This window comes from Lissotriton vulgaris, chromosome 5 (genome assembly GCF_964263255.1).
Source record: "Lissotriton vulgaris chromosome 5, aLisVul1.2, whole genome shotgun sequence".
NCBI lineage: Eukaryota > Metazoa > Chordata > Amphibia > Caudata > Salamandridae > Lissotriton > Lissotriton vulgaris.
In genome coordinates this window covers 1,204,605,709-1,204,623,263 of record NC_141693.1, presented here as the reverse complement: position 1 = coordinate 1,204,623,263, position 17,555 = coordinate 1,204,605,709, and the positions used below count along the sequence as shown (strand labels likewise).

The window sequence follows — 17,555 nt, the reverse complement described above, 5'->3', positions numbered from 1 at the left end:
ACCAGTTTTTCATTTCATTCATACAGGCATGGAAATGCCAATAGCTCAAATTTTTGCAAATGCGAGACCTATTGCATTGCAAATGCTTGTTTGTATTGTAAATGGGAATGATTGGCGAAGTAGGATACCCACTCACCTTGAGCCCCTGGTGTAGCCCGAGTGGGCCACTAACTTATAGCCCCATCTACTGAGCGCACAGTAGGATTCTCACTGTATGTGTTTCCTGTAACAACACTGTCAGGCCCTTGGCGTTTCAGATATTGCAATACCACCCCTCTTTTAATTTGATCTCCTAGGCATTGACTTGCCATGATTGGATTTTAAAGTTACTAACAGGTTTATCGCTGATCATGGGAAGTGCGTGTCTGCCCAGGTCATTCGAAGGCAAGTTGCCAAGGAGGCCCTGTTAAAGGGTGGTTTCACTTTTACCTCTTTCCTCCACTTGTTACTGGTATTGGATGTGCCATAGATTTACCTGCTTCCCACTGTATTGTTATTTAACTTGTATTTCCCAAGTGTCTTCCACTGCCATGATTCAGAGTGTCTTCCTGCAATATGTTTGGTACTGTCTCAGTGTTTTTCTTTAATTGTTTTGTAAAAGCTTTCTTCTTCTAAACCTAGGTTTCAGGAGTACTATGTAATGATGAAATCATGCTAACCATCAAACCCGGGGAGCACGGATCCACATATGGAGGAAATCCACTAGCCTGCCGTGTGGCTCTAGCTGCTCTGGAGGTAAGTGTAGGCATATGGGTCTTTTAGAGTTTACTCAAGTTAATTGACCATAGTATTTCTGGGAATAATGCTGTGCTGTTACAGCGCCCTCTTTGGTGAAAAGGTTTGTGGCAAATCCGTATGAATTCGGGTGGAGGACCACCTATGTGGGAAAATTCAGGAGTCAACTGCTGAATAGTTAAGATGAGGACATTGTCTTGTCCGTATCAGTTAATAGCCCTATCCTTCCAGCGTGATCAGCTCTGGCATACCATTCCATTAGAAAGACTTTCTTTTCAATTTCCTCATTGTCCTCCCTCCATTTTCTTTCTCTTTACTGGTGGCCCATACAGTAGGCTTGAATTGTGCTATATCCTCTGAGCTAGTTCTTTTGCTGGCACCCACACATGGCACTTTGAAAGTAGGAAGTCCTGCTTTTTGGGCGAGCGTCCATACACGGTTTGCAGTTGGATTAATTGGAGTACAACTCATGAACTGCAAAAGAGCAGGCATTAGCTTACAGTCTGCATTGTAAGCCAATAGCATAGCAAATGCAAGAAATTGTACAAAAACTGGCGCAGTGCATTTTTAGGCAGCCATGACCCCTAGCTTCCCATCATGCCTCAGGCGTGACAGTCACGTCAGTTGTTCTTTGCGGAGCCCAAAGTTTAGGACACAAAGATGGAGCTTAACCAAACAAGAGCAAACTGTCTCATTTGCCTGGGGGGGAAGGGTGGGTTGCTGATGGCTTTGATGGGGATACCCCTGGAAGAGCATTAGGATTACAGGTAAGTAACTTATCCTTCTCTTCCAGGGGATCCTCATCAATAGTCCTAAGAACTGAATAGAATAGCAAGCCCATCTTCCACCTGTTGGTAAATGAGACGGAATGACCCAACAGACAACCATAATTATCAGTGTTTGAACATATTCCTCAAGGAGGCTTGGCCTACTTGGGTTTCTGCTCTTGTATCTGAATCAAGACAATAGTGTCTTGTAAATGTATGTATAGATCTCCAAGTAGCTGCTTTACAGATCTCAGAAATGGGTACATTATTAAGGAAAGCCGATGTAGCTGCTTTTCCTCTAGCGCAGTGGTTCCCAAACTTTTGACTCCTGAGGACCCCATTGAGTCACCACTGGAAGTCTGGTACCCCCAAGCAATTTGTAAGAGTTAAATTTCAAATATTAAAACAGTAATTTAAAAAAACATGTGAGCACACAAAAACAAATATTCAAACTACTAAGGATGTTGGGGCCAGTTGTACGACCATTTAATTTAGCAACTCGCAATTGGTGACACATTGCGAGTGGCTAATTGAGTCGCTAAATGAAATGTACAACAGTGTGTTAAGCACTGTTTGGGATTCCCAATGGGGTCGCAAATTGCGAGGCTCATGAATATTAATGAGCCTCTCGCAATTTGCGAGCCCATTGGGAATGCCATCCCTCCCAGGGATTGTGGCCTGCTAGGCTCAGCAGACCACCATGGCTGGGACTGCTTTTAAATAAAGCAGTTTTCTTATTAAAAATGCAGCTCGTTTTCCATGCATTTAAAAGAAAATGAAACTTTTTCGTTTCATTTTTTAAGAGCAGGCAGTGGTCCCTGGGACCAATGCCTGCCCTTAAAAAATAATTTTACATGCATTTGGGAAGGGGGTCCCTGGGGACCCCTTCCCATTTGCGAATGTATTACCATCTACTTGAAGTAGGTGGTAATTGCGAGTGTTTTGCGTCCGCAATTGCAGTTGCAAAAAATGTGTACATGGTTTTGAGACTCGCTATTTGGAAGGGAATGCCCCTTCCAAATAGCAAGTTGCAAAACCTATTTAGCGAGTCTCAAAAAAAGTGCGACTCGCGAAATAGGCTATGTACATGGCCCAATAGGTTTTTGCATGCTTAAGCGGGTTTGCGAATCCGTTTGCGCATATAAAAACGGGTCGTACATCTGGCCCTTAGTATTTTATATTGAAGGAATAGCCCCTTTGTCACATGTATTTCATTTGTTTTATAGCATCTCTCATACCATTGTAGGATGTCAGAGCACTTTACATCACACACATATAGAGACAATGAATCATACATGTAAATCAGTGTATAGAAAATGTTACAAAAGGTAAAGGGGACTACAAGGTGTAGTATTTACATGTCCTTCACACTGGTAGTCATTTTTAAGTAGTGCTTGGTCTGGAAAAGCACAAACTCAGGATTCAGAACATAACATAGTGGCTAGCACTGACTTTAGCATTAACAATGTATTTCCACCCAAATAAACCTTTTTAGCAACATCAGGATAATGAATGACTGGGCGGAAAAACATAAGCTACTAACTGGTACCATGCAGTTTGCAAGCAGCTCTTTGATAGTATATAGGTCCCTCTGCTAGATTTCGATTGTCACTTGTGAAGTGCACAGTAACAACATAATCTCTGTGACAAAAGCAGTAACCACAGACTTATGCACATAAAATACTGCTTTTTAAAATGCAGGTTACACTTTCTTTGCAGTAGGCACATTAACCCTCTGTGCTACATCAGTTAAGTCAGAGCTGCCACTGAAAACTCTCCTCTCTTTCCAGCAGTTACATAAATCACTGGCATAATCTTGACACTTTTATTGTTGCTCGAAAGCTGCTAATTATTCAAGAAATTTTTCTGTGTTTTTAAAACTGCTTCCTGCGGACCCCCTGGGAATGTGTCACGGACCCCTGGGGGTCCGCGGACCCCAGTTTGGGAAACACTGCTCTAGTGGATTGAGCCTTGGGAGTGAAAAGGGGCACCCATCAATTTAGATAGAACCAAGTTCAATTCCCAGGGAAGAGAAGGAGGCCGAACAGGAGGGTAGACCTTCTTTAGACCTTGTAAAAAAATCCTTCACTACCTGTAGATGAAAAGACGGTTGAGAAGAACGCCTGTATGCCGTAATGGCAGCTAGCTGCACCTTAATGGAAGCAAAGGCCTGCCTTGGCTAAATTAAGCAGATATGGTAAAATAATGGGGTCCCCGCACTTGGGCGGGAATATTCAGTGCTTATGACTTTGAGGATATCACTGGAAGAGAACTAGGATTACAGATAAGTAACTTACCCTTACTTATCTTGTCTTATTTATGTACGTAAAAAACTGGGAGGCTTACATATCGACATTTATAGGTTCCCTACATAATGTAAATCGAAGGGTGGATGCGTTATGCAAACATGTGTCCAGTTCCATTTGTAGTTGAGAGCTGCAGGTTCCACAGATTCCCCTGTCCCAACGCCCCTGCTCGGTACTCCTGCTCACCATAGAACCTTTCGAAATAAGTCACCGTTTTTTACGCTAAGAGAAGAGCTGATACTACACTAGCTCCCCCCCGCCCCCCAAGATCGTTGGCAAGTGGATAGACGTTTGTAAAACCCCAAAAATTGTGTTTGTGAGCGGTCACCTACCATTGCACGCAGCTTTGAACCTTATAAGTGTATCCTTACCTTTGAAAGAAAAGGTGAAGTGTCCAGAGTATGAAACTGATGTCAAAAAAAGTAGGTCTGTTTGCAAAAGAATCGGGTTTAGGGTATTCACTTACGCTGGCAGGTTGCTTTCTACCAGAAATATAGATTGCTGCAGGTCATTGTACATACTGGGAGCATTCTGCCACCTGTTAATATGTACACATTTGTGAAGATAAGTTATTGACAGATTAGTTAAATTTTATGTGTATGCTATCTCTGTTTAATGGGAACCTAGCCAAAAGGCAGTGGAGTGCTGCTGTACAGGATTGGAATTTGGATTTCCTGTGCTTTTACAGTAGATGTAGTAGTGCAAATCATTATTGATCTGGGTCCAGTGCTCTTTTATAAATGAGATGGGATAGTAATAAGGGAAAAATTGTCAGGCACTTTAGACTACTGTATTTACTTTACGATGGTGGGGCAAGGGTTTGTGGCACAAGCTTGTCCCTTCATTTAACATTTTCTTTTCTTCATTAGGTTCTAGAAGAGGAGAAACTGTCTGAGAATGCAGAAAGAATGGGAGATGTGCTGAGAGCAGAGCTCATGAAAACCCCATCTGATATTGTGACATGTGTGAGAGGAAAAGGGCTGCTGAATGCAATAGTCATCAAAGAAACCAAAGGTATGGAACTGCCACATACTATCATTTCAGTGCTGGTTAGTAGGTATGGTATAGGTAGTTATAAGTTTATTTGCTTAGTTAATTAAAACCGTTGCAAAAATACACAATTTATATACATTTACAACCCATTCCTTCATAATTATTAATTTTAAAAGCTTCTTAAAAATAAAACTGAAATTTCCAATATGAAGCAGCTTTAACTGCAAAATGTATAATTTCAGTCCAGTTGCTGCCACCGCAGTCCACACTATCCAGCAAAACTTTTACCGACCATTAACAAGCCCTTCTGACCTTGGCGAACTAATCTTTCTTTTCCTTATACCATGCCCTCCGGTACTGTACTGTCCGATCTCCGCGTACTGCAGATGTAGATGTTGATTTCTTTGAGTGGAATTTTCTTGAGTACGCCTCAGAACATTTGCCCGTGTCTTCCCCTACAAAAATTCCTTAGGTCTCTATTTCAGGCATTTTACTATCGCACAATTTCAGATACTTCACCAGGCTGCAATTCAGTTGTGGATCGTTCGGTGCAAAGCATGTCAGTAGAGCTTGCCTCCTGGTGTGAATCCCCAGCTGATTAAAGTGTCGCCTCAACAGTTGTTTACGTTCTTTAAGCAGTTTTTTACAGGAGCACAGTAAATGCAGAAGATCTTCCGATGCTAAACCGCATAAGCGGCACACAGTGCCTGCTTTCTCTCAACCAGGGAGGAAGATGTTGACTGCAGGGTAACAGCCCCAGTCTGTACTTCATGAAAGCAATTTTTATGTTCTTCTCATACAGCAGATTGAAATAGGCTTGGGAGGGCGAGTCCGTATATGGCTTTAATGTCATCCAGCCATGGGCCCTTTTTGTCAATGTGGCCTTTCCAACTAGGAAAAATGTTTCACTGTTTTCCACACTAGTTTTTTGAAAATGGTGGTAGTTGTTGTTTCCCAAAGCTGACAAAGGCCCAACCCATTTAAACTGCTATAAAGATATTCCGCAGTAGGTGATTTGGAATGTTGTTCTATCTCCTTCCATAGCTGTTCGTTTAGTGTACCATGTGGAGCTGTTCGTATTTTGTCCCATGAAATGATGAATGCTCCTTGCCTTGCAACTGTTTGTTTTTGAACACCGAATTCCAGCCTAATTTGTGCCCGTGAGGTATGTTTGGGCAGCACAAAGATGACGCCGTAGTAACAACTGTATACAGGATCAAGTATTTTAGCGTCTCGGTCTTTCTGAGCTTCCCCGCCATAGGTGATTGTTGGCAGCAGTTTTGCCCGAACCACCTCAATCAACGGGAGGATCGATGGCCCCATCAACCTTGAATTTAGTGTTTTTAAAGTGGAAGCCAGTGTTGGGTCTTTGCGCCTAATGCTGTTTTTCTGTGATGCGAAACGATCCCCACTGTCCAACTTCACGGCCAGATCTTTATATTCCGCTGTATCCTCAATTTTAGTTTCCCTCCAAAACCAGGCTCCAGTTTGTCTCCTTTTTTTCCTGATTATCATGGTTCTTGTTTTAGCCATGTTGATTGTTAGGTCATTTGCTTTGGAGAAGTTCCGAGTTGCATTTATAAGACGTTGTATCCCTAATTTTGTTTTACTAATCAGGACTGTCGTCCGCATACAAGAGGCAGGGTATCAAAATATCTCCTAGTTTTGTGGCATGTGAGTTATAGCTGATCAGGAGTGGTACTAAGTCAGCTATATAAGTTGAAGAGAGTCGGTGCTAAGACGCAGCCTTGTTTCAACCCTTTAACCGTTGAGATGCTTCTCGACAAAGTTCCCTTCACCCAACTTCACCTGCAGCCATGTGTCGGTGTGTATGTATTTATGTATGTATGTATGTGTGTTCTTATATAGCGCTCGACTTACCCTTGGGCATCTCGGCACTTGCATTGGGAACCTGTCCTGGCTTTTTCCCTGTGAGAACCCGTACTGGGCATCCCCAAGGTGAAAGCCAGGCATCCCGCCGCGGTGGGGGCCGTAGTGGAGATTAAGCAAGCTATTGCCCAGAGCTGCAGAGTGTGAACCCATGATTAGAGTAGGCACGGAAGTGAGAATTATCGAGTCCGTGGACACTTGGGCTCAGACCCTGCCGCGTCGGGAATTGAACCCTGGTCCCGGGTCTGACCTCTGCTTCAGTGTATGCCTCCTCTAACCAGTGAGCCATACTTCTCCACAAGTGTGCAAGTTTATTACCAAATTTAATAATGGCTGTGGCAGCCCCCAACTGTGCAGCTTGGATTACAATTTAGTGCAATTGACATGGTCAAATGCAGCCTTATAATCAATAAAACATACATAGAGAGGTGTCCGTGTGTTTTCAGCCTTGTCCATGAGCATTGCCATGCTTAGAATGTTGGTTTTGGTCCAGACTGATTTTACAAATCCAGTTGGTTGTAAAGGGATTGCGGATTTGTCTGTGGCCCATGCCTGGAGATCCTCTAATAACGTCCCAGCAAAATATTTTGCTTCCTTGTCTAATAAAGCCACTAGTCGATAATTTTGTGGGGCCGACTTTTCACCAGATTTGAAAATTGGGGAAATTATTGACCTTTTCCAAGAATTAGGCAGGGTGTTTAGTGTCCTAATTTCACTAAACAGTGGTTCCAGTGCTTCTGCCCAGAAGGTTGCCTCCTGTTTGTATAAAGCTGGTGGTATTCCATTTGGGCCAGGCGCACCTTCCCTTCTACCCTTGCCTATCTGCTGTTTAATTGCTGTTGCGTTAGATTTTTGCAATTCCTCAGGTGATAAGCTTCCCCTTCTGTCCCCAAAGTCAATTGTGTTGCTTTGTGCCCCGTCCTTGTTGGTTATGTGGCGGTCTAGTTCCTTTTTTACTAATTTGGTCCTGTTCACTGAGCTCAGTTTTGTTGGAAGTGGGAACTTAGATATTTGACCCAATCTTCCTCTGCGATGTTAGAGCAGATGCCGTCATGATTATGGTTGATTAATTGATTTATAGTGCACCAGAGTCTGGCGCTATTATGTTTAACGTCGGCAAATATTTTTGCCCAGAATTCGTCCTCCATAGCTCTGACATTCCTTTTCAGTTTTTTCAGATCTGCCCTTTGTCTCCGTAGTAATTCCAATTGATTTTTATCATTGGGCCTTTGCCGGAGGGGTCTCAAAGATCGATAGGTATCTTTTTTTTTTTTTTGCAGTCTTGATTTCTTGCTTTGAAGAAATCGTTATAGGTTTCGTGCTGCTGAACCTTTGCTGGTTAAATGGTTTGATCTTAGATGTGTGTACTTCCATCATTGTTAGGAAGTTTAGCCATTTCTGAACTTCCCCTTTTTCCAGTTCTAGCATTAAAGTGCTGTTTCCAGTTCTGGCATTAAAGGGCTGTTTCGCATTTTCCAGCAGCTAACTTGAATTTTATTCTTTTTAAGTCAATAGTGGTATCTTCCCCCAGTGGCGCTCGGCAACATTCAAATGCTGGCGTAATCTTTCTTTGCTCTACTTCCTGCGGCCGATGATCGCTGTCACCTTTATTGCCTAACCGAAATGATACTATTTGTTGAAACTAACATGGGGAAACAAAGGTAAAGTCCAGTATTGAGCATTTTCTTCTACAGCTAAACGAAGTAACTGGAGGGTTATCTTCAGCTGTTCTACCATTTAGGGCTCCTCCAAAGTTGATTGCCCAGGCTTTGTTTGTTTGCCTAGGTACACTTCTCCTTGCGGCGGGATGTTCCAAATTGTATTTTGCTGGAGTATTTCTTCGTCCATGGAGGAACCCATTAAATTATGGTTTAAGTACCCAGTGAGGATGAGGTCCGCATTATGGCCTTTCCACGAAACTGCACATTTCCTTAGTTAGTTTAGTTTTATTTTTTGGTTGGATGTACATGTTTATTATCGTGATATTGCTGTTCCTTGTGTTTATTTTTGATGAAAAGGATACAGTTACAGCTAATGATTGAGTTTTAGGACCACAAGTGCCAGCAGTATGAGTGATTGTATTTGCGATATGTATGACTAAACCTCCCTGCAGGCGACCAAATTTTGCCTTCTTCGTTGCTCCTTTGTAGAACCGTAGAAAACCTTGGAGATGTGGCGGCTCCAATGCCCAGGTTTCTTGCAGAGCTATTGTATCGAAGGCCCTGACATAGGTAACAAATTCCAGATCTGCTATTTTATTAAGGAGCCCATTTACATTCCAGGAGCAAAGCCACACTAACCCATTTACGTTGGCCCTCTGATAGGAGCAGAGATCTCGTTAATCCTTTTTATTATTATTTATGGTTCTCGAGATCCAGCTTTTATCAATTTCCCGTTCCTGAAATGTAAGGGGATTACAGCAAATTCAGTCCCTCCTACTGTTGTGCTATGTCCATGTTGCAACGCCCTATTGCTCCTTTTAGTACCGAGATGACTTGTTTATTACCAGTCCCCTTGTAAGCTGTTGATCTGACAGAGATGGTATGTTGGGTAGGAGCCGCAAAATATTGCCTCGGTTCAAGACTTTGTGCCTTCCGTTAGAGCTGTATTCAGGGATGAGCCAGATGGCATTTGTTTCAGTCCCTCCTACCCCTTTGAGTTCATTGTATTGACCTCCTGTGGAAGGTGGTCCAGCCTCTATTTGGGGACATTCTTTTCCCTCTCGCTCCCAGTTCATGTGGGTGGCTTGCGCATGAGGAACGATATCTGTCCCATGTTCCATACTTCCTTGAAGTTTCATGCCTGGCCCAATATGGTTGAGCACTTTGGATGACTCGCTGGTTGTGCCTTTATTCAAGAGTTGCCTATTCCATGCTTTCTCTTCTTCCTTGTTGATGGTATGTCTACTTTCGGGGTTGATCGAAATCGCCGAAGTGATGTTCCTGCCTTCAGGGATATGTTCAAGGGTATTTAAATTCTGAGGATTTTCATAGGGCATGGAGTCTTGCTTTGTCTCATTCAATTGGGAGCATTTTGTTGTTTTTGTCACGATTCTGTTTCTGAAATCACCTTCAGCGGAATTTCCGGGGGTTAATCCATTTGGGTGAAGCTGGGGTGAATTGACTTTCTTTGTCTCACACACCGGCTTAAGCGCAATGCTTTCTTGTTTCCCACTTGGAGGATTTTGCGACGTGCTTGGCCTGTTGATAACACACACTGCGTTTGATGTTTCTAAAGTTAGAATATTTTGGTACATTGGCCCTTTTTGTACCGCAGTTACCCCAAACAGTCGTTGAAATCCGTCCAAATTGAGGCTTTGTTTTTGATTCCTACCCTTCCATTTTAGTGCCCGTCTTTGCTTTGCATTTAATTTCATTTCCCCTCTATTTGCGTTGTCAAGCTCCGGGATATGATTTTGGTTACATTTCAGGGATTGTTTGCTTGCTGACTTAATTTTTAGCAATAGTTAGATTCTGGTTCGTTGCCATTGAATGACCCATTTGTGCAGACACTTTCCGATGAATCGCTGTATCGTTCCTAGACCCCTTCGGGCTGTGCCCTCCGCTGGGCTGTAGTTGTGCTTGATTTGATCCTTTTTTCAGTTCTGTACATAAATCTGTCCGCATTGATGGTAGGGTTGCTAGTTTGTCCACAATTGGGCCGCAACCGCAGACACATGCTCCTTGAAACTTTGCAGTGTGGTGTTTAGCGTGCTCAATTTGCCATCAATTGCTACCACAAAAACTGCCAGGGTATTCAGTAGGGTTAGTTGTAAGTCCATTTTGTCGGTCTGATATTGCAGCGCCTCTAATAGAAGCTGCACCGTTTTAAGCAGACTTGCACAGGCGTCCCCGTGGTATGACTTTTGGTCCGCATCTTTGCCAAAGTCACTGCTATACAATAGCTTTTCTATGTCACATTGGATTTTTTTGTGAACCCCTTGTGCATTCAGAAATGCTAGTTAGTGGTGCAAGCAACCCCTCAACTGGGTTGTGCATCTCATTTTCCATGCTTCCCTCTGTTTTTAAATGAGAATTTCTAGGGAATTCCCACCTGCGCGGCTCCTCCTGATAGGTTGCCAGGAGGGCCTCCCATTCGTCCTTTTTGAGATGAGTCTTGCTCTGACACATCCATTTCTTCTGCCAATCTTTAATTAGTTATTTTTTTGTTTTGAGATGGATCGGACCGAACTTCCTTCCAGCGCTCCACCTGTGGTCTTCCATTCCTCTGAGCCGGCCATTGTTAGGTTAAATTTGGTTCTCATCAGTGCGTCTCCTGTTGGCTTTTCAAGCTTATGTATATCTAATGGGTCTGTTGACAGTTTCCCAGATTGTGTTTGTATTGGCCAGTGAGTTTAGGCATTGTGACATTGAAGGCCCACGGATTAATCTCCGGCTTGCCCTTTTCACTTGATATTTTTGTGAAGTGTTCCCATGGTCCCTTTTTGTCTCAGGTTTTTTTTCTCTTACCTGTGTTGCCTCTTGAACTGCCCCTGTATATCGTTCCTCAAGACTTTTCTCAGGGGTCTCCAGGGCCTTTAGAATTCGAGTTTTAGGGGCGTCTTGGCCGTATGTGGCTGATTTGATGCTATCAGATCCAGGCAAAACCCCCCCCTGCCTCTTTTGCCCTCCATCACCTCAGACCTCTCTCCCTTGCTGCTGACCTCTTGTCGTGTAGTGGAGTGGAGACTGAAGCCCTGCAACTGGGGTAGGACATGAGAGCAGGGTGTCACCCGGGGTGAACGTTTTTTTTTTTTTATATCGATTTTGGGCTGAAAAAGACTATACTTTTCCTTTGTGCTCCCTTGTGTTGTATTACTTGGTTCAAGAGTTATTACAAATAAGTGCCTTCGTCCTGTAATGCAGGTCGTGTTTTTGCATGAGGTTCCCCCTCCAGCTCAGCGGATATTTTAAACTTCCTTTTCTGCTTGCTTGTGGTACTTGCGAGCTTGAGCTTTTACTTGTGCTTTTGGCGTTTTTTACTGCCCTGCGTACCCACCCTGACCTCATGGTATTTTGTTGTTTTATAGCACCTAAGTAATTTTTTTTTGGGGGTGTTTGATTTGATCCCAACAGGCTTTATTTACTGGAATTTAATAACTGCAGTAACGCTCCAGATCTCCCAGTCGTACGGCCCAAAAGCCCAGTTAGAAGCCGCTTGGCCTGATCGAGGGGAATCGCTGGCTGTACCAGGTTGTACCAAGTCTAACTGGGTTGCAGCGCTGTCAGTCCACCCACTTGCTGCTCCCACACCACAAACTAAAGGGCAACTGCACTTGCCGTACTTTCCTTTAGTATATATATATTTTTTTGGTACAGCAAACAGCCGGTCAGTGGTCAAGCAGGTATGCAGTAGTAATGATGGTGGATATTAATGTTGTTGGCCAGGCACTGGCAAGAGGCAGCAGACCGTGTTAACAGCGTAGGCAGCCAGGGCATGTAGCTACCAAACAGCATGGGAGACAAAAGCTGAGAGCAAAGCTGTCACTGGCCCTGCACACACGAGAGGGAGCAAGGTAGGGGCCGCAGCAATGACGGTAGAGTTTTGTAGCAGGTAAGCCACAGACTGGCTAAAAGCCTTGGGCTCCTCGCTGCTATTGCTGTCCGCCTCCGCCCCTTTGCCCTTACCACTTGCTGCGCCTCACCTCGCTCAGGTGCTCTTGATCGGGTGCTCCCTCGCTCAGGCTCAAATTCGGGGCTCCTGTGCAGGCTCAGGTTTCCCTCTGCTGCTCCGCTCACCGCACCCTGCTCACTGCCTGCTTCTCTGCTCCTCCTGCTGCTTGCACAGCCCAACAGCGCGCTGTAGCTATCTGCCACCCAGCCAGGCAGGTCCCCGGTCCCTCAGGTAGGCCCCCTCAGGCAGGCTCTACACTCCCTGCTGTCGGCGTCTCCAAACGTAGTACGGTGATGCGGCTGTTCTCGGCGTTTTCACCACGGTTGCTCTGTTACTCTCTCTACTGCTGCCGTAGCTCTCTGCTGCTCTCTAGCGGACAGAATAGGAAACTCCAGTACTGGTTAGTAGAATTTATAACTTCCACAGCAGGTATTGAACCCTTCCTGACGAAAGTCTGGATCTCTGAACATAATCACTTCATAAGTAGGTGATGGATGTATTAATTCTGCTGTGCTTTTTTTTTTTGGTATTTTTTTTGTGCAATCTTGTCTTACGAAACAAGAATAGTGACTAGTGATGCAAGTCAACTGAACTGGGAACCTGGTTAATGGAGCGAAATAGTTCGACCTTGAGTACTGGCTGCCATTTGTTTTCTGATGTCGGGTTTGATCTCCTCTGTAACAAAGATATCCATGGACGCAACTTCAGTCCACCAAAAGCTGGGCCATTAACAATCTGTGTAGTTGAACAATTGTACTCGGAAGGAAGTTGACATTTTTTATTTGTATTTTCCTGCAGGCAGGTGACAAATGTAAGGGAGACTATTCCAGGAAGGAACTGCTAGGTTAATGGGCATCTGACGCCACCATTCCTTGCTCGGGGGCTGTCAGCTGGTGCAATTAAATGTTGACTCTGCAAATTCAAGGCTGGTAGTCTTTAATCCACTTTCAGACACTCCCTGTCCATTTTTTCTCTTGCAGGTTCCTGCTTTCTTTGTTATTGTTAGAAGTGTTTCCGATCTGTGTTTCTACCTCTCGTGTGCTCTGTAAATATCTGACTCTGGAAATAAGTGCCATTGCACCCTCACTGACTCCAATTTAGCAACGGTCCTTTTAATAAGACTAAATGAAGAATGATGCACAAGGATGGCTTTCTAGACCTGGGCAAATACACAGCTCATCACGGAAGCTAAATTCCGTGTATTCAAAGTTGTGTGGTTTTGCAATTATATGATTGACTTATGTAGAGACATCAAATCTTCAGCAGTTCAGTACTTTGGGTGAAACTCCACTGCTACTAAATTGATGTATTTGTTGTTGGTCAAAATAAAGAGGTGTACTGTCACCCCCTTTTGCTAACTGGTTGTAGTTGTCGTAGGTCTGATGTAGAGCCATTGAGGAAAATAGCCAGTGTTTAGTCCTTTAGTCATGGAAGAGCAGTCTTAAAGTGACATGCTATAGTAAATTTTGTATATCGTTGGCATGCATAAAAAAAAGTCTAGGTTCAGCTAATATCCTTGCCTATGGTGAACAAGCATTTTGGATGGTAGGACCCAGTACTTTCAAGAGGAGTCAGTGATCTTAATGATAGAAACCAGGATTTCAATAAGGGCTAGCAGGTACTATCCCTGGCCTCCAGTTTGGTTCTCCTGGTACCACTTGCAACCACCGATTTCAAGGGCCAAGACGGCAGTAGAAGAACAGAATATGCTAGCTCTGGGAGCCCGGTGTACTTTTTGCAGTTTATGCCTTTTCCTTACCCCAGCCACTTAGCAAAAAATAAGACGCTGCTGAGGGCTTACCTTGTGATGTCCTCATGGTTGAAGGGAGCATGGTTTGCTATTTTAGTGAATTGACATTCGTGACCAGAAATACTCCTGATATTTCCTTAAAAATTAGATTTTTGCTGTGTCTCGGTGATAGTCTCTTTTAGGAGAACGAGGTCCTTTACTAGTAACTAATCACATGCTACCTCAATATTTCTTTCGTTTGACTTGATTTGGCGTATTGTCAAGATGTGGGCATGGCTTCCCTAATTGTAAAGTTGGCAAGAAGGAAGCGAGACGTGAGCAGTGGTGTGTGAGATCTCTTCATCCTGCATCTTGGCTTTAAAAAAAACAAAAAAGCTGCAGCAAGCATTGTCTTGAGTAGTTAATCCGTGTCTAGATCACTGTCCTAGGGAGCTCAATCTACAGGGCACTCAAAAGGGATGTTGAGCCCTTGACAACTAGATAATGCAGGTAGTGTTCCCTAGCAAAGGTTTTGCCCATTTATCGCTTGGAGGCTAGTAGGGCTTATTTTATGTAAACCGGGTATACTTAGTTATCCATACTTTTTATGCAGCATTGAAAGGAATGTTGTGTCATACGACTTGCTTCTTGGAATCCAAATGTTGTATTTTCTATGCTTTTAACTCCATCTTTTGATTCCATGCTTTGCATTCCTGCAGTGTAGTTTTCCTTTACTATGCAAAGTTAGTGCTAAATGAGCACATGTCATAGACTAAGCAGCACAAGTGTGTACCAGAAAGTAGTAATTCAGAGTATTTGTGTTTTTTCTTGTCATTTTCAATTTTCCATTAGGTCAGCCCATTCCTTTGCTGCAGTCTTGTCATGCTTTGGCAACATCATCTGTTCATTTTCATGAGTCTCCATATTGCTGGCATATGGCCAACACATCCTGGAAACCAGTAAGCATGTGCCCTCAGCGAGGGCACCAACTGCTACTCTGTATGCTATTGTTAAAAAGCTGAAAAGGAACTACACGGTGTTCCATGTACATATTTTGACAAGCATCTGTTTGCAAGCAGTAGTTCCTTGCAGACTGCTCTGATGCACTAGAGGGCCCCTCTTGTTGTATCACTACTTTTTCCTGTGTGAAGCTACTTTGTACCTCCATGTATAGAAAAATATGTAACCAACCTTTGTTGTAGAAGGAAGTCACTTCTAATTCTCATTTTGTGGTTTGGGTCTTACAACCTTCCCTGAAGGTGCAGGTAGTGCAAATAACAAGCAAAGTGCTGTCACACGAGGCAGCGAGTTTACAAAATACCCAGAGGTCCTGGTTAAACCTGTCTAACATATGGCTCTGGCCACACACCCCCTTAACAGTAATTCTCCATCAACCTCCGACTAGAAATTCAATGTATTCTAAATAAATTTGTACACTTGTGCCTCGATGTTCATTTCATTATGTCTCCTCACATCTTTATGAATACAGTTTCCCTCTGACTTAATTTCCACGTGATGTCTGAAGGTAGTTTATAACCTAACATGTATGCTTTCATTTATAGATTACGATGCATGGAAAGTTTGTCTGCGGCTGCGTGACAACGGACTTCTGGCCAAGCCTACACATGGGGACATCATCCGCCTGGCACCACCCCTCGTAATCAATGAAGATGAAGTTCGGGAATGTGCGGACATTATCCATAAAACTCTACTTTCATTCTGAATTCCTCGGTTCAGCTGCCAACTCATCGCAATTTAACTCCTGGCATGTTTCTCCTGTTCATACAGGACTTAAAATCGAACCTTCATACAGAGCACTGTTGCTCCATTCTTGTTCCTGCTCACTCCATTTAGAATTGGGGCAGATGGTTTTTAGGTTGTAGGGTGTAGGTCAAGCGGTTTCAAAGTTTGATGTTGACTCAGTCTGAACAACCACCCACCATTCAGGATTTTCATGGTTTTTCTGCTCTCAGCTGATAGCAAGGATGTTCTGGACTATGGGCCCTGGGTGGCACAATTAAATTTGCACTGGAGAATGCCTCAATACTCAAGCTTTATATCCCACCTCACTGATGAATGTTTGAAAGTGAACCCTACTAGTTGACTCATTGAATAGGTCTAGGTGTGTGCCTACAACATGGTGCCTAAACGCCATTTGCCCTTTGAATTGCTGCGTTGATTTTGCGGTTCAATTTCAAAGCAACTGTTCCATGGAAGATAAAACTTATGAGTTGTAGAAACTGTTTTCTGTTAATATGATGAATTTGTTAAGTTAAGTTCTGTGAAATAAATACAGTTCAGAAATCAACATTTGTTTAATGATTGAACAGATGGTCTCAATAGGCTTCAGCAACACGGAGTTTGAATAAGCGCCTATGTAAAAAAATATATAATGTCCAGAGAGTACTTATCTGGACATCTGAGCTCTGAACGTACATTCATTTATGTGCTCATACGATCTGTACCACATAAAGTAACCAAATAACACCTGAAACCCATGCACTAGCGCTTCATGAATGTATCACTAACATGTACTTTGCAATACATCGATATTTCCATGCTGTGTTGGCACTAACGCACGTGTATGCCTTAATAGTTGCCATGTACAGACATTCATGTCCACCCTTAACCCATTCACTGCTAGGCCTTTTCCCCACCTGTGCTAAGCCATTTTTTGGGGATTTGGGTCCGTGCGCGCTTAGGCCCCTGTAACTTTTTGACCACAAGGTATCCACGCCAAATTTGCGTCCTTTTCTTCCAACATCATGGGGATTCTAAAGATACCCAGCGTGGGGAAAACGGGTTGCAAATTAAAGTCTCTGGGTTTTTCCCAGCAAATCTTATCAAAAAAGGGTTTCTTGGGCTGAAATCAGCATTTTGTCAGCTTTTAGGAAATGACAGTCTTTTGTCAGAGAACCAACAGTTTTGGCATTTTTCTGGGACATAGCCTATTTTTTAGTGATTTCAACCTCCTTCCAGTTAATGGTAGAAATGAGTTCGAAAGCAATAATGGATCCTGGAAAGCTATAAAGTTTAGAAAAGTAGACAAAATTCTGAATTCAGAAAGGGGTCATTTGTCTAAATCCATGAAGGTTTCTTTATAGAAACGAACAGTTAAATATTGGAAAAATGTGAATTAGTTTGAAAAAACAGACTTTTGTCTCCACGTTTTCACCTGTAACTTCTTGCAATTTTGTCAGCTCTTTAAAAGCAATATACAGTTACATCTGTTAGACCTTCCTGATTGTCGGGATATACAGGACTTGTAGTTTCGCCAAGAACCCGACGAACCCAGAGCCAAAAACTGAGCAGCAACTTGCAATGGTTTTTTATTATGTACCGGGTATAGAGCAATTATTCTGGGAAAATGTATACATGGAAACATCGGTATGAAAGACCCCTATGTATTTCTGAATTGGGTACAAATTATAGAGTTTAGAAACAGTATATAATTCCACATTTTCAAAATTGGGAATACTCATACTAGCATGAGAATTATTGGTCATTTTTAAAAATGTTTTT

General features: G+C 43.1%; 1 protein-coding gene across 3 annotated transcripts in view; it reads left to right on the top strand.

The window, feature by feature from the left end:
* Positions 1 to 16,341, top strand: part of OAT (ornithine aminotransferase) — an 81,391-nt gene extending 65,050 nt beyond the window's left edge. For all 3 annotated transcript variants that reach the window (XM_086922997.1, XM_086922999.1, XM_086922998.1), the window contains exons 8-10: positions 622 to 735; positions 4,678 to 4,822; positions 15,596 to 16,341. In XM_086922997.1, coding sequence (XP_086779123.1) covers positions 622 to 735; positions 4,678 to 4,822; positions 15,596 to 15,756 — 420 coding nt within the window. In that variant the 3' untranslated portion in view covers positions 15,757 to 16,341. The remainder of the gene's footprint in view (positions 1 to 621; positions 736 to 4,677; positions 4,823 to 15,595) is intronic.
* The last annotated feature ends 1,214 nt before the right edge of the window (positions 16,342 to 17,555 follow it).